The sequence below is a fragment of the Poecilia mexicana genome, unplaced genomic scaffold, assembly GCF_051168715.1.
Source record: "Poecilia mexicana isolate PSO_F unplaced genomic scaffold, ASM5116871v1 scaffold_22, whole genome shotgun sequence".
NCBI lineage: Eukaryota > Metazoa > Chordata > Actinopteri > Cyprinodontiformes > Poeciliidae > Poecilia > Poecilia mexicana.
In genome coordinates, this window is record NW_028263391.1 from 15,178,082 (window position 1) to 15,205,726 (window position 27,645).

A 27,645-nucleotide genomic window follows, 5' to 3' on the forward strand; every position below is an offset into this window, starting at 1 on the left:
AAACTATATACTCAGTCAACACTGTCTTAAAGTACAGTAGGTAAAATAACAAATTTGTTTAAATAAATTACATACTGCTCCTTTAATCAATAGATCGAAAAGTTTCACAATTCTAAACTCGAGTTTTATAGAACATCCATTGGATGTAGAAAAGTTCAGTCTAGCTTTGACCTGCCAGAGTATTTTAGAGTTGGAGTTATAGCCAATCAGTAGTTGTTCAGCTCTTTAGAAGGCAGTAAAATAGCCCTTCATCCAGCAGCCGAAATAGAAGCTGCAAAATTTATATTAGGTTCAGTGTTGTCTTATTTACTTGTTTAACTCCTACTGGGTTTGGAAGCGTAACTTTGTTGGTATTCACTTATGGAAAAATTGCTATGCAACTTGCACACATAAAATGTACAAGTTTTGAACATAATGCCGTAATAGTAATTGCTAAAATGTACCCGGCCAGAGACGGCTACTACGCTTTTTTTTATTTTTAAAGATACTCGTGTGTTCCAGTCGTGCCACCCTGAAAGTATTACACAAGTTCTATTTCATCTGTGAAATCAATTAGCCTGCCTAATTTTTTTTAAATAAATCTCTTATTGTGGTTAAAATATTATCTTACTTTTCATATGAAGTTTATGCAACAGTTACCATCTTTGTCTCTTGTGTTTTTGTGGGATATTTTAAACTATTGCTTTTTGTCAATAGTTTTCTGTACATTGTCTACAACACTGATGTCATCAATATTATTTTTCTTGGTTTACTTGTTTTTTTAAGTGGTTGGCTTAAGATTCTTTTGGGATGAATGTTAACTATGGGATTATTGGAGGAAAGTATATTTTGTGCCAATAAAATCAAACTTGCACATGCAGGACTGTGAAAAGTAACAGGCACCCTTACAGATTCTTTCTGTAAGGGTGTTGAATCAAGGCACAAATCAATGTGCCTTGATTTGTAAGTACTCAACACAACGAATGCAGGGGGAGTGTGTGTGTGGTTTGGTACTTTCTTAAATTCTATTCCTTAAGTTATGTCAAAGATAAATCTAAGCAAATGTAGTGATAGTCCAATTTTTATTTTTTTCTGGCCAATTTTTATTTTTTTCTGGTTTTTATTCTAATTTTTAATTTATTTATTTTTTTTACAAGAAAAGCAAGCTTCCAAAGGGAAACAAATATTCTTTACGGATACGAAGAATTGTATTATTAGATCGTTTCATAAAATGTATAACATGGATTTTCATTGGAGCCTGTTTCAGTAAAAATCACATCCTTTCAGAATTTGAAGCAACAGATTATAAAAAATTATAATATTATCCTGGCTGCAGAATGTGAATCTCATACTAAAATCTGTGTTTGCATGTGAAAATGAGTGTTTAGTGTGAACCATTTTGCAAATCCTTTTGCCAACTTGCTGTACTCCATATGACATGTCGAGGGAGAAAAGGGATGTTGATGTCACACATTACGATTCTAAAGAGGCAACAGACTAATGAATAGAACATTAATACAGGCAGTTTCAATTAACTAACTCCATTGGTGTCATGTTTGGGCTGTCCTTGTGCTCATTTGTATTGAGGAGAAAAAAACTTCTGGCTCAGCCAGTAACTTAATACATGCAACAACAGCTAACCACGGCAAAACTCAGTCTGTCAGCAGCATTTTAAAGGCAGGACTGAACTAACCGGGATGCAGGAGAGTCTGAACGTACTGAAAAGTTCAGAACATCCTGACTTTTTGTGGCAGAGTTCAAAGTAAATATTTAACTTGCTGAAGTAAGATCCGATACCTTTTCCAACTTGTTAATTTAAGTCATCATGAAGCTCAATAAGTTGTTACCTGTCTATATTTATTATTTGGAACATTAAACTCTCGTCTTGAGCTGAAACTGGGAAATCTTTTGGATAGCAGATCTGCGGTTTCAATCTTTATAAAATTCCTTTTTGAATCATCATTTGTCTTTAATTCCTGTAAAGTTTTCTTTTGGTAGTGTGCCTTTGTGGCTGGTTTCCTGGATGCTGGTCCAATCTGTAGGCTATTGCAGAAGAAAACCAATCAGGAGTTCCTGACCCATGGCCTTATTTAATCTTAATATTAGCATTAACTGCTGAACATATTAGAATTTTTTTTTTTGTTTAGTTAAGTGCAATATTTTTTTCATTAATAAAATCTTGGAGATGCACCAATCAGTCTTTTCCTAGTTGATACCAATTTCTATACGGATCATACGACTCCAACCTCTGGCCAATAGATTGATGCATCTCTATAAAAACGTTAACAAATGGTTCTTGTGGTTTGCTGTTCTTCATTTATGCATTTACAAACTAATTATTATTTCAGGACACCAGCCATCAACTGATCCTTACTTTCTTTGCCATCTATAATAGCACTTTTGCCTCTAGCAGATCTGTTGTTTTTGGTGTTCCTTTGCTCTGTGTTGCCTGTGAATAACTCCTGTTTCCCCTTCCCTCAGCAGCTCTCCCAGCTCCCCCAAAGCACTGAAAGTGAAGCAGGAGGATGGGGTGGAGAGAGTTACAAAGAGATAAGAGAGTCCCTAACCAGCTTAGGTAGGAGTATGGGTTGTTATACAAGGAGGATGATAGAAGTCTAAAATCACTTGATCTTAATTTGCTCCCACACACCAGGGGAGGCAGAATTGGTGCTGCCGTGCGTCGGTGGATGTTGAGCTAATAATTGGTTGAAGCTGAATACAATGTCTTGGATACTGTCTTCAGTAACTGTATGAAGACAGCAGTTGTTTTAGTGTGATTAATTCACTTGTGCGTTTTTGTTGTAAGGTCATATTGATTGCGCTTGGAGCAATCATTTGCTTGTGCTAAGGCCGCTTTAGAATGTCAAATTCCTGACTTTTAGGTTAATGCACATGCGGGTTGTATAGTTTAGTAAACATTAAACACAGTTACCGGGCAGGTACTGCATTTATTCACTGGGCATGATCGAGCATTGTATTGAGAATATTATTAAAGTTTCTGTGTTGTAGTAAATATTAGGAATGCATTTTATTGTATACATTGGTGCATGATTATCATATGGAGTGAGAGTCATTCTCTTTCTCTGCCATGAATCTGATGGAGGGTAGTTGTTTTCGGTGTGTAATGAAATATCACATAATAGAAGAAACAGAAAGAAAGAGGCCTTTTGTCTTTTGAACTCTGGAGCTGCTGTTGAAGTTGATCTCAGCTTAGTATCATTTGGATTTTTGTCTCATTTGTTGATTGCATTTTGATCAACGGATATCGATCATGAAATAATTGATCAAGTGGTATAAAGAGATTACCATCTACTGTCTTTTTATTTTTAATTACGGTGTGTTCTGTTACATGTGATGATTATGGCTTCCAGCTAATGAAAACTAATCGCAGAAAATTACAGCATTACATAGGAGTGTTAAAAAAGGAAATTTTACCCCTGAAATTCCCGTTATGGAACATATTCAAAAGTTTGAGGGAGATGTTCACAGAATATGTATTGTGGCTGGAGTAAAGATCCGTCACACATAGATGTTGAGATGCATACCTCTGTCGCAGTCCTTATCTTAAAGCACTGCAGGACCAGAAGCTAAGCAGAAACAGGACTGGGCTGTTTCTCAAAATCCTTTTTACATATAAAAATAAAGTTTGCATTTCATTTGGAAATCAAGGGACCAAAGCCTGGAGGATCAGAGGAAAGAGACTAAATGCAAGTTACTTTTACTACAGTATGATAGTTCCACAACCATGTCATATACTGGTGTTGGTCCTCCTTGTTTTTATCAAGTCCATAGTCAATGCAGTGACCTACTAGGACCTTCTAAATGATCACTGACCATGTTTATAAAGATGCTGATTTCAATTTTAAGCAGGATTTGTCACTCACTCCCACTGGCAAAGGTAGCAATGCCTAGTTTAATCACAGTTTCTGAGCTTGTGATTAGTCAGCTGTCTGGCCTGAACTAAACCTTCTTGAAAGTCTATGAAAAGGAAGAAAACAGAGCAGATGCAGACAGGATAAAGGCCCCGATCAAAGCAACCTGGTCTCCCTCAACACGTCAGCACAGACTCAGGCTAATCGTCTCCATACCAAACTGCATTGATGATGCTTTTCATTCAAAATAAGGACCAACCAAATATTGATTATCTATGTTATACAGCACAAGGCATACTGTTTAGTTTCAGACATTGCACCTGAAACTAAAGTGCAATGTCTTAAAGTGTACATTTTCTGAGAAAACAACATTTTGGTTTTTATATCAGTTGTAAGCCACTTTCATCAAAATGTACAGAAATCACTTCTTGACTTTTATATCTCTTTGAGTAATGACTCTATATAGTACAACTTTGACTTTTTAAGTTGAATTATTGAAATAAATTAACTTTTTGTTTTTTTTATTCTCTGCGCTGTGAAATTATATTTCACATTTTCTCGTGTTTTCATTTATTGCTGTTTTTATTTTTCACGTAGCTCGCCACAGAAACAGATGTTGCAGTTATACATAAAATGAAAGTCATGCTCTTCAAAAGACACTGGACATGAGAGATGGATCATTTTGCTAAAGCTGCACAATATCAGGAAAACATCCAGTTGTAATGCAATCGCCGAATAATGACATAGTGATATCCATTACACTCAACTCAAAAATCAAAATTTAGTGTTGATTTGACGGTTATTTTCCACATAGCTGTACTTTTGTTAAAAGGGAAATTCAACTTTTGAATTGAATTTCTCTCCACAGAGACACACGGAGCAGTCAGTATCTCCCGTACAGTAGATGACAACTTCAGCTTTGGTAAAAACAAACAACTTCAGATAATAAAAAGACCAGCGTGTATATCTGTCAGCTTAAAACTATATTATTACGCTTTGGTGTTTGAATGGCGTATATATTTGCTTACATAAAATATTTGGATCAATATAGATTATATGTAATGAAAAGCATGTGCTGAAATACAGGATGTGGTTTGATTAATGTCATTTTGCTCTGAGTATAATATGTCAGGGACCTGCTTTTTTTGGCCTCTGTCTGAGTTAACTTCAGTTGTTATTCCTATTTTCCAAACTGAGCTTATTAAAGGGTTAGTCGGCTGCTGGGGTGATACTAACTGCTCACAACCTCTCAACAGCCCTTCTTTAAGAGAATAGCCTTATAAAATATTCTGAAGTTGCCCCTGAATGGTGGGGATCTTCAGAACATAAATAACTGCAGCGTTCACTCAGTTTTCTTTATCGAAAGCTGCCAGATCTTCTGCTCAGACAGTAAACATTTCAGCAACTTCCATTGCTGTTACCTCAAATGCATTTTGTTGATTTTATGTTGCTTTTTTTTTTTAACCTGGCAATAGTTCAGAAATTACCCAATATATCTTGAATATTTTTTATATGGATTGAAGCTCATAAATGTGGTTTTGTCAACTAAGCTTAACATGCTGTAAAAGACAAGCTGGTTTGACAGGCCAGACCTCCTCCTCTATATTTCTTGTGAAATTCTCATGAACAGCATCAGCGAAACAAGTTAAAAATTCATCACATTCTCCACATCTCCCATATGAAAGCACAAAAATAGGATAAGTGGTAAAGTTCATAGTTATTCCCTTTATGTACAGTTTACTTGTGAATACGCCAGTCTCAAAGTAACTTAGTGCAGACATCAGGTGATGTCTTCTGTCATCTCTTGTCCTTCATTTAATGACTCAGTGTTTTAATACACTCAGTTGTTTAGGCTCCTGCACAGCAAAAGGAACCCGTTTCTTTTTTTTATGATACTCATTTGTGCTAGATGTCTTTAAACAGGACATTTGATGTTAGAGCTACAATATATTGGGAGTAAACAGCCATTGTGAAATCAATGTGTGCAATATTCATTTTGCAAAGGACTGTTTGGACTGCAAACAATGTTGGCTAATTTATTAAATTTGTTATGAACTTGCATTTTACATGCTAATGTAATGATTAGCTAATTGGACAGAGTCTAGCAGCAGCAGATGTTCATACTGGACACAAATAACATTGCCCAAAATGCTACAGGTCACTGAGTTTAGGAAGCACAGATGAGAAAGAGCTGAAAGAAAATATACATGGTAAAGGATATTGCTATTGCTCTACTTAAAATTTACTTACAATACAAAATAGCAAGGCGTTTTATTTTCACAAACTGAAAATAAAACCCCTTCCCAACAAGGGTTGGTTCAAGACCGGACAACCAAGTCTTGAACCAGCCATTGTTTGTAAATCACACACTTCAATAGCCATTTTGCTGAACATATGGTTATTCTGTATTTATACCATCTGTAGGAAATCAGGTGTGCTGGTTCATTAATCTGCAAAAACATTTAATATTTAGCACGAGGGTACTGTTGCATAGTTTTGCAACATGTAATTGATATGTACGAGTGTCTTATAATGACAGTTCCAGTCTCAGCACTCAAATGCATTGATGATACCTAGGAATTTGAATGTTTAGAAAATCACAAGCAATACGATTTTGTATTATTCAGTCAGAAGATAAAGCGCTAAGAGGAATACTGGTACAGGTCACTAGTATTACAGGGCACATGGTAAAAATTCCATAGCTTAGCAGTTACTGAAAAATAATGAGATTTATAAAAGTCTGAATAAAGAAACTATATTTTCCAGGTTACAAAGTGATCAGGTGTGTTTTTAGAATTTCAATCACTTAATGGGAATTACAGTATATTGTCTTAATTAGAGTGTGATTGACTTTGTTATTACATACCACAGAACATAAAAATGTGAGTGGTGTCACAAAATTAAACACCTGTACTTAGCATTTAGCACTATAAAGAAAAGCTGTTGCCTATTGTGAGCCGAAATAAGTCTTTACACTGTCATAGAAACTGCTTATTTTTAGAATTGTTTTTAATTTTCTTCTAAGTGTTTCATGACCTAAAAAGAAAGATGAAACCTTATTACTACTCTATAAAAGAGGCTTGATATTTGATGATATTTTTTTCTATCAACATGGAAAAAAATATTAATGGCAGACTTTTTTTTCTCCTCAAACTGCTCTAAATTAATTTCTAAAAGTATCTCTGGAAAAAGTTGAACTGTTTTTAACATCTTAGGGATCTTTTCTACAAATTCTTTTTTTTTTTCAATATTGAAGCCAGCACCTTGATATATCTAAGACGAAATGTTACACAGTTTATAAGGAGGAAATTGAAGTATGACTCTACTATATTAACCAAAGTAAAATTGTTGAAACTGAAGATCAAGTTTTTCTGCCCAATACTGATTTCTAGGTATTGTTGGTCTGCCCTGTTGATTACTGTTTTTGCTTACTGCAGATTCTTTGATAAAAAAAAAAAAATTATAATTCATTCTGTTGGTTCTTTGTTTAATTCATAAATGGTAGGAATGATTAGTTTTGATGCATTTAATAGGTAAGGAAATTAATTTTGTTTATTTTACTTGCTGGTTACTGATCAGAGCCGTTTTCTCTGATCTGATTTCTGACTGTCTCTCTGGTGTGTTTCTAACGTGCCCACGTATCAGTACAGACAGAAAAGGGAGACAATTGATAGGGGAGACTATCACCACAGTGTAACTGGGACTGGTGCACCTTTGCACACACTGTTGAGTCTAAGCATTGATATAAACTGTGACAGAATGTATGTGACTAGGAGGAGCAATGATGCAGAAAGCAGTCATGCAGCATTTTATTAGTTTGATCTAGTTAGTAAGAGTTGGCTTTTGAAGATGGATCAGTCCTTATGTGGTATTTACTGTGAGAGAACAGCCATGGAGACTTGTTATGCAGCTGTGCAAAGTTATGCAACAACATGAGTGGATTAAAATGTTACAGCAGGCATTGATATGAAAATATACGAGTATCTGCTAAATAGAAAATGTTATGATGTGTTAATAGCTGTCTATCATTTTTGCGGATCTTGTGTATTCGATTTTATTTGGAGAGGGTCGGACAACTTCTGTTTTTGTTCCTACATATATTGAAATAACTCATATCTTCCTCTCAGTCTAACTTGTATCTAGCCATAGTTTGATGAGTGAAGCTAATAAGTTTCTCTGTTCTTGAATTTCTTTAGACTGGTGCATATGTTGCTTCTTTGCATCTATTAGACGTGGTTCTATTTAGGTGATTTCTTCATTCTATTGGTCAGTAATCAGGTCCGGGAACAGCTAGTGAAATTGAACTAAGCTTAATCTTAGGCAGCTCATGGTTTAAGAATAGCAAACAATGGACTAATGAACTTATAAATAATAGTTATTTTGAGTCTTTGCTGATTTGTTGTGCATATTACTATGAAAAGCCTGAGCAAGTTTTTAGGTTGTGCTTTTTGCTCTGGTATTTACTGGAGTCCTATAGGACAATATGCCAAACAGATATTTTCTATTCCAAATTATGTTGCATGAATATAACTTTTGTACCTTAAAACTCAGCACTAACTTTAGGGCCTCTAAAGGCTCCTGAAGTCTTTTATTTAATTATCTGAATTAAATATCTTAAAAAGTAGTTTTAAAAGTTTAGCTTTCCTCTATAGGTCTTACAGGTCTTACATAACGTTTCCTTTTGTTTTAAATTTGAATGTTCATTTATGTTTGCATTCCTCTATTGCATTTTATTATACTGGCTGCATTCTGTCCTTTTATGTGTTGTATTGCTAACTAGAGTAATATGTTGGTCATTGGTCAAGGTTGGTTGTGACCAAACTATAATGTGCATATTTACGAGCAACAGAAAAAAAAAAAAAAAAAAAGAAAGATCACAAATCATAGGACGTATTAGCACAGGTAATGCACTTCATACTTGCACTACAGCAGTTGCAGGGCAGATCTCTTTTTCTCCAAGTTATTCTGTTGCATGAGCTCAGCCCAAACCTGGAGTCCAACTTAAGTCAAGAACTAAAAAGAGTTGCACCAAAGATGGAATTTTTTTTTTTTTTTTTTAAACGGACACAAATATTTCTTATTGCGGAATGGGATTGTTATTTAACAACTGGATTAATTAACAATATTGCTGAGAATCATTGTTCAGTTCTGTTGTCCTAGTGATTCTTGTGATGCTGAGAGTTTATTGAACTCCAGAACAGTGACAGAAACTATGATTCTCTTTTAAAAATGCTCAGATTAAGTGTTTCAGCATGGATATTGTTGCCAGGAACATAGACATAGACTAGTTTTCTCTACTAAAAATAATCAAAGCATCAAACAGGCAGAGCTCACCTTACTGATCCACTCATTGATTTAGTTAGGTGGTAAATTTCCATAAACTTCTGGTCTAAAAAAAAGGGATATCCTTCTTTTTTTTCCCTGTATTGTCTCCTGTAATTTAACTTTTGAATATTAGCTGCCATGTGTTTGGATGCAATAAATGCAGAGAATTTACACCATACATTGCAATTGTTTTAAATAGATCTTTGTGGTTTCTTAAATTCAACCCACTTCCAACTTGCAGAAAACCTGCCAGTGATTAGTTTTTCTGGACCTCTGATCCAACCAATGAAATTTAGTTTTGAATCAGTCCCTTTACCCACTCTAGTCCAGTCTGTCTAACGGCTCCCGACTGGTAAATTGTTGTTAAAAACATGAATGAAATTAAAAATGACAGTTTGCCAAGCATTACAGCAGCTTACTCCCACAGCCAGCATGAAGGTTTTCATAAAAGCCTGCTGAATGACTTTTGAAAGATTATTTTTAAGCTCTGAATTGTTATGCAAGTCATAAATCAAGACATGTCATGAAATAGCTTTTTTTTGTACCAACAACCAATTCAAATGAAATGAAAACTAATGAAAAACCAGATTCTCTGAGGGCTACACTCTTTTCAGAATATTTAATTTAAAGCCTTTAAGAATATTAGAAAAACAAATATATTAAAACCTGCAACCATCCCTTTTATATGCTTACACAGTAAGGTTTTGTTTTAGTATCCCTATTAAAGTGATAATTTTGTAATGTTTCCTTCTGATGTGGTAGAAATTTCTTTATATCATGTGATGGAAAAATAATAACAGACTTTTATTAAAAATATCAGCTGTTTTGTGAGTGTTAATTTGAAGCGGGAATTGGCACCTTTTGCACCATTTTTTATGAATATGAAATGTTTGAAATAAATGTCTTTAGTTTATCTAACAAATTGTAATATTAAACTTGTCAGGTTATTGTTCAAAATGGGTTTTTGTTTTGAGGACAAGGGGATGCAAACTTTTTACTGATCACATTAACTTAATTTGAAGTCGCCATGCAGCCTGACTGCTTTCTGTACCCATGCTGTCTACAGCCTGTGATTGGGACCAGTTAAACTAAAGACCTTTGTTTATGTTTGTGCTTTAGGATCAAGTCGTCTAATTCATCAGATATTTATTACATTCATACAAACATAAAACAATTTTAGTTTAGTTTAGTTTGTCTCTGCAGATCGTCACGTAGTTCCAGATACCGCTCACTGTGGTGAAGCATTTTGGTGCTGCATCAAATGATGGGGGGAAAAGATTTTGGAAGAAAGGTTTCATTCAGCGGTTGAATCACTAATGGGATGTTTCAGATTCTTGCCAGGCCTTTAATTTAATTATTTCAATTTAAGCTTTAAAATATCTTAAACACACCCAAGATTTCTATACCTGGTCCTTAATTTGTGTGTCTATTTCTATACCCGTGAGAAAACCATTTTTCTAGGTTTTAATTTTTTGAAAATGAGCTGTAGGTGATTTGTAGATCTGTTTTTTTTTTAGTTTTAGATTTTATTCATTAACAGAGCTACAAACTCCATGAAGTCAGACAGTAAACCGGCTTGTCTGATGGAACGTGACCCTGGATTGTCCTTTTGGCCTGATGTGTGTTAAGGCAACACACATCAAGTCAGAAGTAAAAATATTTATTTCTGATTTTTTCTTCATGGAAAAATGTACTTTTAAGGAAGCTTGGCTTGAAGAAATATTTTTTATTAAAATTCTAAGAAAAAAAAACTTGTTGCAGGTTGTTATAGAGGACATATTAAAGTGTCAAATAATGCTTTGAAGTTAGGTAACCTATGTGGAAAAGCGGTGGAGTCACAGGCCTCAGCTGAAAAACAAGTTAAAGTTGTGCCTGACGTCTCACTTATAAAGTAAAGAAAATAATTTATTTATTGAATAATTCTTTGCAATTTATAGAGATCTTAAATTTAAATCATAATCATCCTAGATAGGTGTTGGTCCTAAATTTTCTGAAATGTGGCAAAACCCTGTAGATTGCTTTTTTAGTATTTGGCCACTTTCTAATATTACTTGGCTGCTCCATTTTGTTGAGTGTTGAAAATCAAAGTTCAGTTTGGTGACAAAACTCTTGTGATTATTTATGAAATGCTGATCCAGACAGGAAGATGATGTGTTAACAATAAGGCAGAAATGTGAGCCTATTTATTAGGATTGATCCATGACAGGCTTTCAAATTTTATATTTACATGCTCACAACAGTTCTGTTTTATGGCTAGTAAAGAAAGGAATGGCATTAAAGTAGTTTTAATAAAAATGAATAATTATGTTTCTTAGTAACAAAATAGTTAGGTGTTTTTTTTTTGTTTTTTTTTTATGACAAAATTTAAAGTAAAATAGAATGATGTCCGATTTTAATGGTTGTAAGATTTTGCTTTTGTCGTCGGTAGAAGTCACTTTTCACTCAAGTGCTAGACTCGCATATTTGTTTTGGTTGTATTTAACCAGAATGCACTGCGTTGCAGTCCGCTTACTGCTGTTGGAGCGATCTCTAGTCTGCTTGACATTCACACATGCATTTGAACCACACCAGAGTTCAATTGCGCATTCACACCTCCCCAAACAAACTGGACTTTCTAGACAAACAAATTAGAGTTTGATTAAAGCAAACTAAACTGAGCTTGTGTGAATGCGCTTGTAGTCTAATTAAGGGTGAAGGACTGCAATCCTTTTGAATCTCCTCCTCAACCTGTTTTTAAAACCATCACAAATTGATAGTTATGCAGGCATTTGATCATTTTCTTTAATAAAAATGAAAAATAGTGAGATATGCCATTAAAATAAGCATCGAATGCCAGTTTTTCATTGATATTTGACACCCTGGGAAGAATATTTAATTCTATTTTTGTGTGTTTAATGTAGAAGATAAGGGTGTAACCCTTATACAAAGCCTTACTTTTACCAATTGGTTTAGTAATTTTTTTAATTCAAATCCTTCTCTGAACCTTGTCTGAACAGAAGGAGTCCACAGAAAACTAAAAAAGATTTAGTCATTTTACCAGTTGTCATTTTAAAATCATTTAACATGAAAATTTAGGTAAAATTGTTTTACATTTTGGAAACTGAGTTTACCGAACATTTTAATCATCCAATTTACTTCAGTTCTTCAGTTTCACTATGGCTCCATCTACTGGCTGATACCAGGATTTACTATTGGAAGCTCTGACAGCTGGCATTAATCACCAGTACTAACTTGATACACGGAATAAAAGTTTTGGATATACACTTCAGTGACGTTATTAAGTCTAAAATGGAGAAATTGAGAGTGGTAGATATCACTGGCACCCATAATGTGATACAACATTCATGGTAACTCCATATCACTGTAACAGTTACTGTAATGGCTAAACAAAGCTTCTAAGCTTCCTGTTAGTGATTGTGTTTCTGTAGGAATTGAGATTTGGAAGAAACCTGCTTTAACTGACTGTACATCCAGATGTATTACTTACATATTCAACGTGTAAATACACGGATGTGTTCTGATGTGAACTCATCAGATTTAATTGACTTAAGTTGAATCATTTTTCAATCTTTGTGTTAGTTGCTGCAGTGAACATGACAGTCTTTAAAACTAAAAATAAACAATTCATGGTTGATGTGAAAAATCTGTACAGACCTGTGGTAAAAGATTCTTGACCCCCTTTTAAATAAGTAGCCTGGTTTGCAACAAACTCTAAGCTGGATTTTTTTTTTATGGTTTTCTTTTTACACCGGATTTCTCCTTGCAGCTCTTCTGTAAGGGCCAGATTTTTTAACTGCACAACTAATGGATGTCCTGTCAAAACATTCTCCCATCTAAGCTGTGGCTCTTTGCATCTCTGCAGCTCCTCTAAAGTTTAGTCTCTTGTCAGCTGCCTTTTCTTTTTCTGTATATTATGCCATCTCTGATTAATGCTCTCTATATGTGACCCTTTAGTTTAGGTGAACGGGCATTTATTGATATTTTGTTTTTTATTTTCAGATGATAGATTGAACCTTTTTCTGTGAGATGCTCAATGCTTGGAATGTTTCATATGCTTTTGTAACTCATGTCTTTGAATGTTAATCATGATCTAAAATGGTCTTGGATTGTGACGTTTTTATGTTGCTTTGCAAACTGCAGCTTAAACTTTTTGCTTTTATGTGCTTATCAGATTATCTAACAGAGCAGAACGGAACCGATGTTCATGACATGGTGGTACAAACTGTTTTCTTTTCTTTTATCCAACCATAGCTGGATGTGTCCCAAAAAAGACACAAGCTTATTTCGCAACCCACAAAGAATTGGGTTTAGCTTTTTGGTCTGTTTTGCTTTTTATAAATGATATTCTTACACAGTGGAGCTGTACCTTCTCTTTAAAATATTTTGCCATTCCAATATCCGTGTGTGCAATAGTTTATGAATAGTAGATTTATTGGCTGGCAATAATAAACTCAGCCTGTTTGGTGGCGTCTCGCTGCAACAAGTTCCCACGTTTGACTCAATGACCAATATACTCCAGTTCAGAGAGTGCTGGTAGCTCTTTGAGAGAGTGAGAAATCTGTGGATTTTCCTCAACTGATGTATTATGGAGAATAATCAGCAACGATGATGCCAGTGCATTATTTTCCTTGCATCAAGCAACCCTGTTTGACATGACTGATCATGTCAAACACTGTGACTTAATCCCAGAAGTTTCCAGTTCAACTTTTGGGCATTTTGCTGTTTGGAGTTTGCATACATTTCTAGGTTTCCTCTTGACACTCTCATGCATGCTAGGTAATAGAAAACTCTCCAAATAAGTAATCAGTTGCGATGACTTCATTGATTAGTTAATTTTCTACACATTTTTTCCTAAATAAAATACAGTTTATTTTTTTGTTCATTTCTCAGATTTTCACCAGGCTGGGCTTCTGCATCCCCCTCCGGCCTTAGGTTGCTATTAAATTCATTGAAAATATTTTCTTTTTTCTTTCAGTTCTACAAGCATGTTGTCCAGAGTGTAGAGAAGTTCATTCAGAAGGTAAGTTAAATTATTAATTAGGATCTGTCTGTTATGTTTGCAAATGTAGATATCGTTGTAAAGATTTTTTTTTTTTTTTTTTTGTATTTCGGCTAATTTATGAAGTAACTTTGGATGAAATAATTAAAAATCATGGTTTTTTTTGGGTTTTTTTTAATAAACAGCAGTTACATTCTATTAGGATTTTGAAACAGCGACCAAATTTTCTTTTTAATCTCAACCATCTGCAGAAAGTGTAGAACATTTATGTTTTCTTCTTATGTGTAATTAGTGTTTTTAAATTGGTCTCACTTTGTGTTCCTGACAGAGAATTGAGAGAAATCTCTATTTTAATAGTGAGTTTGTGTTTTCCTCACAGTGCAAGCCGGAATACAAAGTCCCTGGGCTGTATGTCATCGACTCCATAGTCAGACAATCCCGCCACCAGTTTGGGACAGAGAAGGATGTTTTTGCTCCGCGGTTCAGCAAGAACATCATCACAACGTTCCAACACCTTTATCGCTGCCCTCCAGATGACAAGGTCAGAAGATTTTTAATAGTTTTTCAGTTGTTTAGCTTTGTTGCCCTTCCATTTCTCTAGATTGTAGTGATGTGATTGGACTTAATGTTACAGGTTTCTGCTGTTTATTTAATTCCAATTGAGTTGGTCTATTTTAATTTTAAAATGCTCACTGTACTGTTATGTCGCCTTTTTTTTCCCAGAGTAAGATAGTGCGAGTCCTGAATCTGTGGCAGAAGAATGCCGTCTTCAAGAGCGACATCATCCAGCCTCTGTTGGACATGGCTGCAGGGATTCCCCCTCCCAGTACGACGCCTGTCCTGCCCAGCAGCGCTGCGCCGATCAATAACACTACACCTGGTAAGTAAAAACATGCAGGTAGAGTAAAAACACACATCAGATAACTTCTGACACCAGTGTTTACCCTTCTCTGTCTATTCAGGCACCCCAGCTACGCCCGCCACTCCAGCAAATATAGTCCAAGGTCTGCCAGACTGGGCCTCCCAGATCACAAACACAGATACTGTTGCTGCTGTTGCACAAATCCTGCAGAGTCCCCAGGGACAACAGGTGAGTGGATATAGACTACCTGTTAAAACCGTAAATTGCTTTTTGTGCAGCAGTGGACAACCATTGTCTGTAAAAGTCTGCCTTTTGACTCAAGTGTGTCTCTGCTCTGGATAAATGTGGGAAAACAAATTATTGCTTTCAAATCTGGAAATATTTGTGTTTCCAGATTTGATTTCTTACTCTATTGTCTAAAAGTTTTCCATTCATTTGTTTGTTTGGCCACCAAAATCCATCCATTCAGTTTATAGGAATATCAACCATGAATTCATAAATAACTTTGGTATTTATGCTTTTAAAATTGCACAGAAAGGTCAGAAAAATATAGAAGTTGATTGTATTTCATTCTTTCCTCTTTCCCTTTAGTGATGAAAAAATATATCTTTCTTAAAGTAAGATAGGGCATAGAAGAAAGTGACATGTAACGGCATTATGCTCAAATGTATATAGATTTGCATTTTACAAGTTGCAGTTAATGCAATGTGTCATGTTTTGTGCATTGTGCCACAGCTTCAGCAACTGGTCCAGAGTCTGCAGATGCAGCAGCAGAAGCCCCAGCCTTCCCTGCTGCAGGCCTTGGATGCTGGCCTGGTGGTCCAATTACAAGCTCTGACAGCTCAGCTCACTGCTGCCGCTACAGCCAACAGCCTCAACCCCCTGGAGCAAAGGGTCTCCTCTTTTAATAAGGTAAAGCTGCAGTCAGCAACTATTGCTGTCTTCTTTTGAGTTTGCCAAGTGTTGCTAATGCGATTACTGGATTTTGTTACAGAAACTGTTGGGTCCTTTTGACTTTGGAAACGATTCAGAACGCAGTGAGGAATCTAAAAAGGACTCCTCATCTTCTCAGCTGTAAGTTCAGAGTGCTTTACTCTTTTGATTTACATTCAATTGCATGTTAGGTCTATGTATTAAATGAAGCTGCTGATCATTTCCAGGCCCATGGTGTCTGAGCCTATTAACAGCTCACTCTTTCATCAACTGGCTGAGCAACTCCAACAACAAAACCTGGAGCAGTTTCAGAAGCAGCTGCTAGAGCACCAGCAAAAGGTAAATCAGACACCACTAACATCAAGAAGTTATTCCTTCACATAAGTTCATTTAAGTAAATTAAAACATAATTTAAAAGTTTACTTATTTTACTTATTTGTCTTTGTCTAATACTGAAATTAGTTTGACTTGAAGCATTCGTGATGGAAAAGAAGGAAAAAATTGAAAAGATAAAAATACTTTTTTCACATCAATGTTTATAAACTAAGGTTTACTGAAATAAATGTTATCGTTCTAATATGAGATGCACTTGTGTGCAGAAAAATGGTTCATTTCTGTTCACGATTTTCTTAAAAAGTTGTGTGAAACTAATGCTGTTGCTTCCTCCAGGCCATGAACATGGAAGGGCAGGATTCCATCTTTGGGCAGGAAAACTCGGTGGCAACTGCTCAGAGCAGCGCTCAGCCTCAGCTTCCTGAGCCAGAGAATAAAATGGACGACTCCATAGACAACCAACAGCAGGTATTTGGTTTCACATGAACCTGAACTGTTGAGTTATGGCTAATTATGCTTGCTACTTTAATCGTAAAAACTTGCTGACTTCACAAGGACATGGATCTGGATGAGGGCCCCGAGGGTATGGAGGAGGAGATCTTTGAACCAGAGGAGAATAAGACCTTAAGCACACGTTCTCGGACACGTTCAAGGTCACGCTCTAGGTAAGCCAGTTTTTTATTCTGCCAGCTGTACTTGTGCGTTTTCTTCTTGTTTAAAGGCTAAAGCAGGGGTCTGCAACCTGTGGCTCCTGAGTCGCACGTGGTCCCTTTGGCGAGACGAAACATTTGACAAGACAAATGTCTTGTATTGAAATATGAGTGATTTCATGAAAAACTGGCATAAAATATATAAAATTAAGTCTGGAACTTTGAAATAAAGTTACTGTAGAAGCCCTACATGCAGTTTCAGTCAACTTTCCTGCATAGTGACACTAATGGTACACATAATGATTTGTTGGTTTTAAGCTGCGTTCTGTTTTTTTTTTTTTCATAGTCTTGCATTTCATAAATATGGACAGTTTCATTCAAGAAAAGGTTTCCATTCTCTTTTTGTAGATGTTCCTTTTTTTTCTTTTTTTTAGAATTTAAAAATGGAAATAAAATAATATTTTGTCAAGCATTAATCAAATTTTATATGGTAGGTGTTTCCAATAGTTGCGCTCCAACATCATTTTCAATTATTTTTGTTTCGCCTTGCCCCAGATCTCCTAAACGTAGAAGATCCAGGTCCCGCTCCGGTTCACGGAAACGTAAACATCGCAAGCGATCGCGCTCCCGCTCCAGAGATCGCAAGAGGAAGTCGTCACGTTCTTACTCCAGTGAAAGACGAGCACGGGAACGAGAGAAGGAACGGCAGAAGAAAGGATTACCACCCATACGATCCAAGACTCTTAGTGGTAAATATAAGCGACTTTGGGTTGGTGGTGAACTCTACAATTGTATTTCTTACCTTATGTTGTTGTTTTTCACTTTGTGCCTAGTGTGCAGCACTACACTGTGGGTGGGCCAGGTGGATAAAAAGGCCACTCAGCAAGACCTCACCAATCTGTTCGAAGAGTTTGGCCAGATTGAGTCCATCAACGTAAGTAGATGCCCTGTTTGCTCCTCTAATTTAATTGTCAGTCGGTTCTTTCATGTCTGAAATCTGGCCAGTAAAACTACTCTTAATGTTCTAACAGTCGTTTTTTTTTTTTTTTTTTTTTTGCTTGAATACATTTATTATTTTTCCCACCAGTCACACAAGTCTGTCAGTATTCTGTGGTGTGTTTATTTGTTCAGATTTTTACTTGTCTTATTCACAGGGTTTCTGTACATAAGTTCTAAGTCTTGAATTTAAATATCTCACCTGAAAGCCTTAAATTATTTTTTTTATTTTGCTTTCTTGAGAAATGCATATTCTTTCGTTAGGTTTGTTGTAGACAAATTCTTCTGTCTGAAGAATTTAGAGATTACTTTACAATTTGGCAGTACTACAAATTCACAGTCTTATTCTTTCATTAAATAATTAAGTTAGCTTTCCTAAATGATTTTTTTTGTAATTTATGTAGGGCTTAAGTGTAAACCACGAGGATCTTTTACAAGCGTAAAGCGATGCATGTAACATAATGTGTGTCTGCAGATGATCCCTCCCAGAGGCTGCGCCTACATCTGCATGGTTCACAGACAGGATGCGTACCGCGCCCTTCAGAAGCTCAGCACTGGCTCCTTTAAAATCGGCTCCAAGATCATCAAGGTTCCCTTTTCCTTTATAATTTGATTTGTTGTAAACTCAATCCTTTTAATATTTTCATCTAATTTAATCTCACCGTTGAACTCGAGTGGTGACAGCATTTTTTCATATAGGTGCATCCTTTTATGCTGGAAGAAAATTGTTTGCTAAAGGTTGTTTTGACCTTTCTGCGTCCTTTTCTTTCAGATTGCTTGGGCTCTGAACAAAGGCGTAAAGCAAGAGTACAAGCAGTTTTGGGATGCAGACCTGGGTGTCACCTACATACCATGGGAGAAGGTCAAATTGGATGACCTGGACGGCTTTGCTGAAGGGGGGATTATTGATCAAGAAACTGTCAACGATGGTAAAAACATATTGTTTAATTGATCCAGAAACCTGATTTATTGATTCACTTGCAGTTCTTATCCAGTGGGAGTAGTAGAAAGTTACAACCACCCTGACAGGAAACATCTGGAATTTTATTAAACTAGGAAGTTTGTTTTATACCCTGGTCCACCTGTAAAACTACTGCAATAATCCCCCCTAGTTTCTTTAAAAAGTGTTTTTCATTACGTATAGAATGTCTTCCAAAACACATCGAATACTTAAATTTTAATCTTTAATTACTTTGTTTTTGTCTGTGACTGCAGAGTGGGAAACAACCAAGACTTCTGAACCAGCCAAGGAAATTTCAAGCCAGGCTGTTAGCACTGAGGCCACAGTGGTATCTAATACCCAAACCGAAACCTACAACCAGCAGGTCACGATGATGCCTGTGCAGGTGAGAGGAGCTTTGACTGCAAGGCCAATATAGCATAATTATGCAGGAGTGGAAACTGAATGATAAAGATTTGCAATGCCTTACAGAAGCATCCAGAATCCTTCATGTTTTTCTCATTTCACCTCTTCAAATATTTGCAAAAACAAACTTTAATGTATTTCAATGAGATTTCATCTGATAGACCGAAATCCTTCTTGCCTTACAATTAGAAATCTGAAAAGTGTGTAATGCATTCAGCCTCATTTCATCTGAATAAATAAACAAAAAAAAACAAATAAACCAGTTCAGACTTCTCCTGATAGGAAACTAGAGTAGTAAATCAAACTAGGTGAAAAAGTGCTCTCTGAAGACCTCGGAGGTCTGTTGGAGAACATTAGTCAATAAACATCATCATGAAGATCAAGGAACACAGCAGACAAATCAGAAATAAGGTTATGGAGTAGTTTAAAACAAAACAACATCTTAAGTTTTTGAAGTGTGTCATAGCTTCCAGATGACAATTATCTGAACTTGGACCTGTTTGAACAATAGCAAGGCTTTGGCAATTTGGCCTTCCACCTAAACTTACTGAGCTGGACAGAGTAGAGGATTCCTCATAGAAGTTACCAAGAGGCTAATGATGAAAAAAGAATATCTTTTTCTGCTCCATCAATCTCACCCTTATGGAAGAAATACAAGAAGAAAACCTTTTCTTATTAAGTGGCATAGGATGTCCTATTTAAAGTTTGCTACACAGAACACAGCAAATATGCAAAATGGTTCTCTAGTTAGGAAAAAAACAAAGATGTCACTTTTTGTCCTTACAAAACAGGAAATAGGGGGAAAACTAACACTATACAAAAACACTTAATATACAAACCGGATAAAATACATTAAAGTTTGTAGTTGCAATGTGAGAGAATTTCAAGTATGAATGTTCAAACTTATCCTGTTGTTTTTTGTTTTTTTTTTTGTTTTTTTTTTTTTTATCTAACTCTTCTGTAATTTAATGATTTTCATCTAAACTTAAATTTAGCTGCCAGTGGCCCAAGCAGTTCCTGGTGCCATGGGTTTGGTGCCTCCTACGTTTCCTGTCACAATGGGCATACCTCCACCAGGCTACGGACCGCCGCCGCCATTTTTAAGACCAGGCTTCAATGCCTCCCAGCCTCCACCAGGTAATCAGCTCAAATTTATAATTAAAATCTGACTCCCAAAAATCTACGAGCTTACACTGAATTTTTTTCTCTTCCTTGTTCTAGGGTTTATGCAGGCACCACATACAGCAGGAATAGCCTCTGTTACCACATGTAAGTTGTTTTCCTTACATTGTTTTCTTATCCATTCATAATGATTTATAGTGTTTTTTTGTTTGTTTTTTTACATTTTGAAATTATGTTTTTTCTTTGATTCCTTTTTCTACCTTTTTGTAGCTCTAGTGCAACCGTCAGTGGCCTCCAACCAAGATGCTGTGATGCCTCCAACTAGCACCATTCCTGGCAGCTTCTTGCCATCGGCCATCCCAGGAGCCGGTGTTTTTAACCCTGTGGGAGTCCAAACTCAGCAGGCCAACAACGATAAAATTCCACCGACTGCAGAGGGCATGGATGCTGCTGCAGAGCTCACACTACAAGGTGAGGTAGTTTTGTTGTTGTTGTAGAAACGTTTATGTTTGTCATTTTTTTATTCTGTAGTAGAGATGCACCTATTTTTCTTACCTTTGAAAGCTTAATTTCTGAAAAATGTGATTTAATTAAATGCATAAGAACATTTTCAATCAGGGAAGTGTGTCATCCAACAACACATACCTTGATTCTTGCTTTTGTATTAAAAGCCACTCGTGTTGATGTAATAGTTGAGGAAAAGAAAATGTTAAGGTCACACCTTAGAGTAAGCCATAAGAGTGCAGGAAAAGTCTGATCAGTTCATCTGAAGATTTTAGTATTTGACTCTGAAGACTATAACTTGTTTTTGTTCGCAGGCATGCAGAATGCAGTCCGCAGCGGAATGGGTCTCCTTGGAATGCACCCCTCTGCTTCACTACCCCATCCACTACATCAGACGGGTCTGAGTGCTCCACGAATGCCCGGCTTGTTGCCGCTAGACGTACGACCCAACCTCCTTCAACCTGGGGCAGCTGCCCGCTTCCCCCTCCTCATGCAGCAGGGACCCCCTCAACAAGCAGCCAACCTCCTTGACAATTCCCTTCATGCCCGTCCCAGGGCGCCTTTCCCTCAGATGGACCCATTCAACAGAGCCCCCAACCTCTCCAACGAAAATGTCTCTAAAACAGAAGATGAGTCCTCTGGAGGAGATGAGGGCAAAGATCAAGACTACCGCTTCCCTCCAATGGAAAAGGCCAGCACAGGCCTCCTGCCGACCCCTCCGCCAGAGCATAGGGAGCCTCTTGGAGGTGGCAGCGGGGTTCCAGGAGGAGGGAGACCTCCGTTGCTTCAGACCCCTGGAACTCAGCCACCAAGGTCCAGCTTAGTGGGGCGTCTGCAGGCTCTGGCAGGATTCACTCCTGATAGCCGCTGGAACCAAGGCAAAGGGGACTTTGATGAGCGAGACGGCATGCGAGGAGGACCGCAGCCCCCAGGTGGTCCAAAAGGTTTTCAGGATGAGCGGCCTCCACCCGGTCCAAACTTCCCCAACCGCTTTGATAACCGACCTGGCGTTACAGGGGGACCAACAGGTGTAAATGCTGGGCCTGTTGGGGGGCCACAGCCCTGGAACAGAGGAGGTGGACCCACACCTCCCTTTAACAGTGAACATCATAAAGATCTAGATGATCGAAGACGTCCATGGGAGAGGCAAAGAGACCGAGATGAACGAGATTTTGACTTCAGGAGAGACGTGAACGGTAACCGGCACCACCGCGAGAGAGAACGGGAACGGGAGCGCGACAGAGACCGGGACAGGGACCGAGGCCGAGACCGCCCCAGGGAGTCTGACCGGGACAGAGACCATGAGAAGGAGAAAGAGCGTGGAGGCTGGACGCCTATCCTCCCACTACCTACGCCGCTTCTTCCCACTCCTCCCATTAATCCCAACATGGCGCTTAATCAAGGGAAACTCATTGCTCCTCTTAAGTTAAACCCCCAGGTCCCATCAGTTTTCCAGTCTCATGGTCAGGCCAAACCTCCTCTCCTGAGTCAGCCGCCCCCTCAGCTTCAGATTAGGTCTCCACCCCCATCACTGAACCCCCCACCTGTTTCTGAGACGAAGGAGGAAGCCCAAGTTCCTGCTGCAACGCCTGAAGCGAAGTCCCCCCCCTCTGCTGGATCACCCCACTGCTCTTCTGACGGCCAGACCCCGAGCACATCAACCGAACCCCCCACTCAGTCTGAGCCATCCCATCCAGACACCTGTCCACAAATGAAATCACCACCTCAGCCCGTTGCCGAACCAACCCCAGAGACCACCGCCTCCCCACATGGCGAGGGGCCACGCCATGACTCACCTCTGGGCTTCTCTCACGCCAACAACCCCCAGCAAGATGGCCATCACACTGCAGAGAAGCAGGAGGAGCCACAGGAGGATGAGAAAGGGGCGCTAGAGAGAGCCCCCACTCCTGAACCCCAGTGGCTTAACGGACCGGGTCAGCACAGTGTCAGTATGGCCGAGCTCACACCAGAGTCCTCCCCTGAGCCTGAGTCCACTCCGAGCCCCGCCTGTCATTCTTTGCAGCTTCAAAGCGAACCGGAGCTGCGGCAGGAGAAAATGTCGTCTCCTAAGGACCTAAACAATGAACAGAGTGAGCCCCAGGAGGACGCTCCCAGTCAGCCAGTGGTAGACACTGTCACAGACACTGAGGGGACATAATCATCACTCAGTAGGTAAAAGATCATTTTGTAAAGTTGTCTCTTCTTCTCTGTACTCATGTCAGCAAACTACTACCACAGCACGGGACATGACGAATATTGACTCACACCAGTTGTTGTCTGATAAGCAACGACAAAAGATTTTATCCCTGACAAATACCGGTGTACTTAATATAGACGGCTTATCAGGTGATTTATTGATAGTTTTTGTTTGTATTTTATTTCCTTATTCCTTTTTTTTTTTTCTTCTTTTTTTTTCAGTTGTAAAACCACACCACCTTTTTTAGCTTATATAAACTTGGTAAGTTTTATTCAATTGCCTGCCAAAATGTTTCACTTGTATATTGGGAAATTTAGCTTTGACCTTCCTATGGAAGACAGTGGGAAATCCTGGTTGTTCAACAATGGATTGACTGCAGAATATGAGATACTTGAAAACAGCAGCTGCTCGCCCAATCTGTCTCCTCCACTGTTAAACGGATGCTGCAAAGTTTTAAAACAAATGCTTTTATGTTGTTTTATGAAGATTACTGTGTCTTAGCAGAAGAAATTACCTACTTAAAATCGAAGCGCTTTTATTTGAGGAAAATAATGATTTTTACTTTGAATTTAAAAAAAAAAAAATCTGTTTTACTTCCTAAATTTGAGAACGGTCTGTAATTTGTTTCAAATAATTCATTGACATCAGATAAATCACGCAGTAGTGTGAAGAAAAAAGCAAATAAACAGAGCGATATTCTGATGTGCGGGTGCATATTGTTCTAGTTTGAAATAAACCTGCTCTTTCTGTCTAAAACACATGCTTTAGCACTGTTTTCTGACCCAGGTCCAGTGGAAAAATAAGACTGCTCTGCTTTTCAGACTCGTACACTCTGTATGGTGTGACTTCAGTCGATTTGATGATCTCAAGTTGCTGCTATACCATCCATCCACAGTACACTTTGTTGGATGCAACCGTGGAACTTTTAGATTTTAGTTTCTGATTATCTCAGCCTGTATGTTTACCTAAGCTTTCGCTGGGTGACTGTTGATGATGGCTTTGTGCCTTTTTGAATGGATTTGTCGTTCACAATGCTACCCAACGCCTCTGTGTGACATACACTAGACTGTGTGTGCAACTCAGTTTCAGAGGGCTCTCTGAAAAGAACGCCACCAGCACAGAACTGACTTAACCTGTCGATTGAATGGTAGCTGCACAGCTTGTACAGCACTCACCTGTGCATGCAGGCCTCCTGTAGCCATGTTTTTAACCCTCTTTTCTCTCCTCATTTCATACTTGTAGTGGTTTTCTGTTGACGCATAATACCCGGAAATCTATAGTCTGCTGTTCCTCTAAAACCAAATGTCTACTACAGGAGTTGTGATGTTAAATAAAAGTTGAAGGTGCATCAGATTTGTTAATCCTGTTATTGTCATATCTTCCAGTTAAAGCTGATCTCATGTCCTGCACAACACTTAATAGACAATTAAAACCTCTTCTATTAAATAGAAATAATATCTAGCATGGTTCATGTATTTAGGTATATGTTGTAAATATTCTTAAGTTTCTAAAATTACATTTATTTGCACATATATTAGCAGTTATTTAAAAATAAAGATCAGGTTCAGTTGTTAATTTTAACTTGTATAGGCTTTTTTTCTACTCATTTGCTTAAAAAATTGTGACTAAAAGAATAAAACAGGGAAAGAAATAGTCAGCTACACTTCAAGATACACAAAAATCAAGTTTATATGCATAGCACATTTCAGCAGTAAGTCAGCTCAAATGATTTACTTGATAAAAACAACACATTAACCACCAAAATAATAACCTTTAACCAGGTTTGTCACATTGAGATCAAAATGTCTCTTTTACGAGAGACCTAGCTAAGAGCGGCAACATGCAGTAAAAGGAAAAAAAAAAGTGACAATACATAGTCACAATAAACATAGGTGTGCAATAAAGTATGGCTATTTATTGTGATTATGTTTTGTAACTGAGAGTTAAAACCCAACCAGGAAATGCATTATGCATTGCCAAAAAACAACGTGCATGAGCATGTTGCTGGTATCAATGTATACCAAGGTCTTAAAACCGATCAAACATTTTCCAATAACACTTTGAAGTCCCTTTATTAAGGGTCAACGGAAAAAAAAAATCATTTTGTAGGTGTGTCCCTGCTTTAATTCTGAATTAGTGAAACAAACATTTGATTCAGGGTTGTTGTACCTTGAGATAAATCTGAAACATGCAGGAGACCGCCGGCTCTTGAGAATCGGGGTTGGTACCCAGTGGCATAGAGTAACACTCCCTCATCTTGTTGCGCACTGCCGGCAAAATGGCTGATAGACTCTTACACCTTTCTTTCTCTTACAAATAAGAAAAATGTGGCTGTTTGGAAATATTTCTAGCTATTAAAAACATAAAACTAAAACATTCATGGTGTGGAAGCTGGAGGAGTGCTGTTGCTTAGCTGCTGGTATTGAAGTATACCAAGGATTTAAAAAGTTACAGTTTGAAAATTACAACAATTTTCCATCATACCATTCATTCAGGCTTAATGTCTTTTGATGAGCTGCCAAAGAAAATTCAGTAGTAACCAAAATGTATTTTCACCTCTTTACAGAGGAATCGCTCCACAGTATGGAATTTCAGTCTGGGTAACTATGGAACAAAATTCAAGTTTTAAGGCTTTATTTCCTTCTTCATCCAATAAAAAAAAAAAAAAATCATAAAAAATAAAGGTTTGAATACATGATTCTTGTATCAAGGTGACATTGTTCATAGTTTAATTGCCTTTGTCAGAGTTCATTCAGAAAAACGCATTCGCATACCACAAACTGCTGTAAGGAATCTGTTAATGTAGAAAAATCCATTATAAATTTAATAAATCCAGATCTTATGGCAGAGTAGATCCAAGCTGGCTCAGATGCCACAAAAAAAAAAAAAAACAGGAAATGAAATGGCCTTTTACCGCGTTAGCGAATCAAAAGCTAGCTTCCGCATCATGTTTTGGGATTTCTGTAACACCGAGATAATAAAATCCAAGAAGAGAAATGGTTTGTTCTCAAATTTCCAGAGTATTATTAAAACGTACCACAAGAATCTATAACTTCAAGTCAGGACAAGTATGAAATTTCCAAATGTTAAACATGTAGAAACCGTTTTTTTACTACCACTCACTCCTGTCAATTATCTTGTTTGCAAGAAACCAGGCTGGCTGGTTGGAAAGTCACGGCGTACAGATACTAAAGTTGCTTCTTGCTGTTGTTAGGGTGATGCTCTGCAGCAAGAGCAAATAAAAATTACAATTAAAACAAGTAATATCACCTTGTTAAATTCCCTGCATTACTCTTCAAAGAGCAGATCTACAGAATCAGCAAATGTCGGGCACAATAAGCATGTTTACTGAAAAACTTAAATAAAGCAGGTGTTTATTCTACATGCCTTACATCTGACCTGTACATCTGTAAAATCTATAAATAAAATTGTGCATTTAGTAGACACTGACCTAAAAGAAACAATTTCACAGTGTATGGTTTGCATAGAATTTAATTTTTGTTTTTATATTTTACTGAAAAAAAAGCTGGCTGATAAATCAGTTATGAGTTTATAAAATAGGTCGTAGTAAGAACACTATCAAACAAACTTACCCGTGTCTTCTCTTTATTCAAAGGTGTCCATCAGAATCCTAACAGAAATGTCATAACATTTTTTTATAATAATGATTTATAGTTTCCCCACTGCAATTATCAATGGTTAAAATTAGCTTGATTTTTCTTTAATAGCATAAATAAAATTTTTTATTTTTTTTACTCTGGGTTGTCATACCTGCAGAATCTTACTATGCCTAAAGTCTAATCTTTAGAGGATCAACAAAATAAGCATTTATCCAGTATTCACTATTTACTAACCACTATTCATGAAATCAGTAATTAAGCAGGATTGTAATAACTGTTTATTAGATTATTTCATACGTTGCTGTTTTAACATGGAAGGAGAGACGCCTGCACACTTCAGCTTTACAACGTTTGCTAACTTTTATGTCCTCTTGGATCTTCTTCATATTAAACATGTGAACAGCAGTGAGGCACACCCCTTTGTAGATGCACTCCACAAACATAACGCGTTTGTGCTGGGGACACGCAGCACCCAACACCATGAACCGCAAAATGCACACACGCATCTCATTACAACAACAAAAATCCATGACTGCAAAAAATATTGTAAGCATGCTTCTTTGGAATACAAAACTGAATACACAGTAACAAACGACTGATTCAGAGCTTAAATGATGAGGAAAATTCAGTAAGGATCCAGGACCTGCATAATCCATTAGCATTTTAAGGCCTTATCAAGTATGTGACATAATCATCATAATTCACAGTAAAGAACAAGACAGTACATATATTTTGAGTCCCACTTAATTTTAAGTCTTTTTTTTTTTTCATTAAATCAAAAATAAGTACTTAAGTATTTATGTGGCAAAAATATATATAGTAATAAAACATTACCATATTATTATTATTCTTATGATGTTTCTGGAGTGTCCATATATGGGCATGTC

The 27,645-nt window shown here is 37.2% G+C and overlaps 1 protein-coding gene across 2 annotated transcripts in view; it reads left to right on the top strand.

Moving 5' to 3' along the window:
• scaf8 (SR-related CTD-associated factor 8) overlaps positions 1-27,645 on the top strand; it is a 74,411-nt gene that overhangs the window by 2,342 nt on the left and 44,424 nt on the right. The window contains exons 3-20 of one of the 2 annotated variants that reach the window (XM_088002762.1): positions 14,152-14,196; positions 14,555-14,716; positions 14,899-15,055; positions 15,138-15,265; positions 15,773-15,949; positions 16,032-16,111; positions 16,198-16,309; positions 16,640-16,771; positions 16,859-16,968; positions 17,509-17,702; positions 17,787-17,887; positions 18,425-18,538; positions 18,722-18,878; positions 19,165-19,295; positions 20,311-20,452; positions 20,537-20,584; positions 20,708-20,908; positions 21,256-23,113. In XM_088002762.1, the coding sequence (XP_087858888.1) occupies positions 14,152-14,196; positions 14,555-14,716; positions 14,899-15,055; positions 15,138-15,265; positions 15,773-15,949; positions 16,032-16,111; positions 16,198-16,309; positions 16,640-16,771; positions 16,859-16,968; positions 17,509-17,702; positions 17,787-17,887; positions 18,425-18,538; positions 18,722-18,878; positions 19,165-19,295; positions 20,311-20,452; positions 20,537-20,584; positions 20,708-20,908; positions 21,256-23,099 (4,035 nt within the window). In that variant the 3' untranslated portion in view covers positions 23,100-23,113. Of the gene's footprint in view, positions 1-14,151; positions 14,197-14,554; positions 14,717-14,898; positions 15,056-15,137; positions 15,266-15,772; positions 15,950-16,031; positions 16,112-16,197; positions 16,310-16,639; positions 16,772-16,858; positions 16,969-17,508; positions 17,703-17,786; positions 17,888-18,424; positions 18,539-18,721; positions 18,879-19,164; positions 19,296-20,310; positions 20,453-20,536; positions 20,585-20,707; positions 20,909-21,255; positions 24,492-27,645 lie in introns of those variants that run through there. The other variant, XM_015008691.2, reaches the window with a different exon arrangement.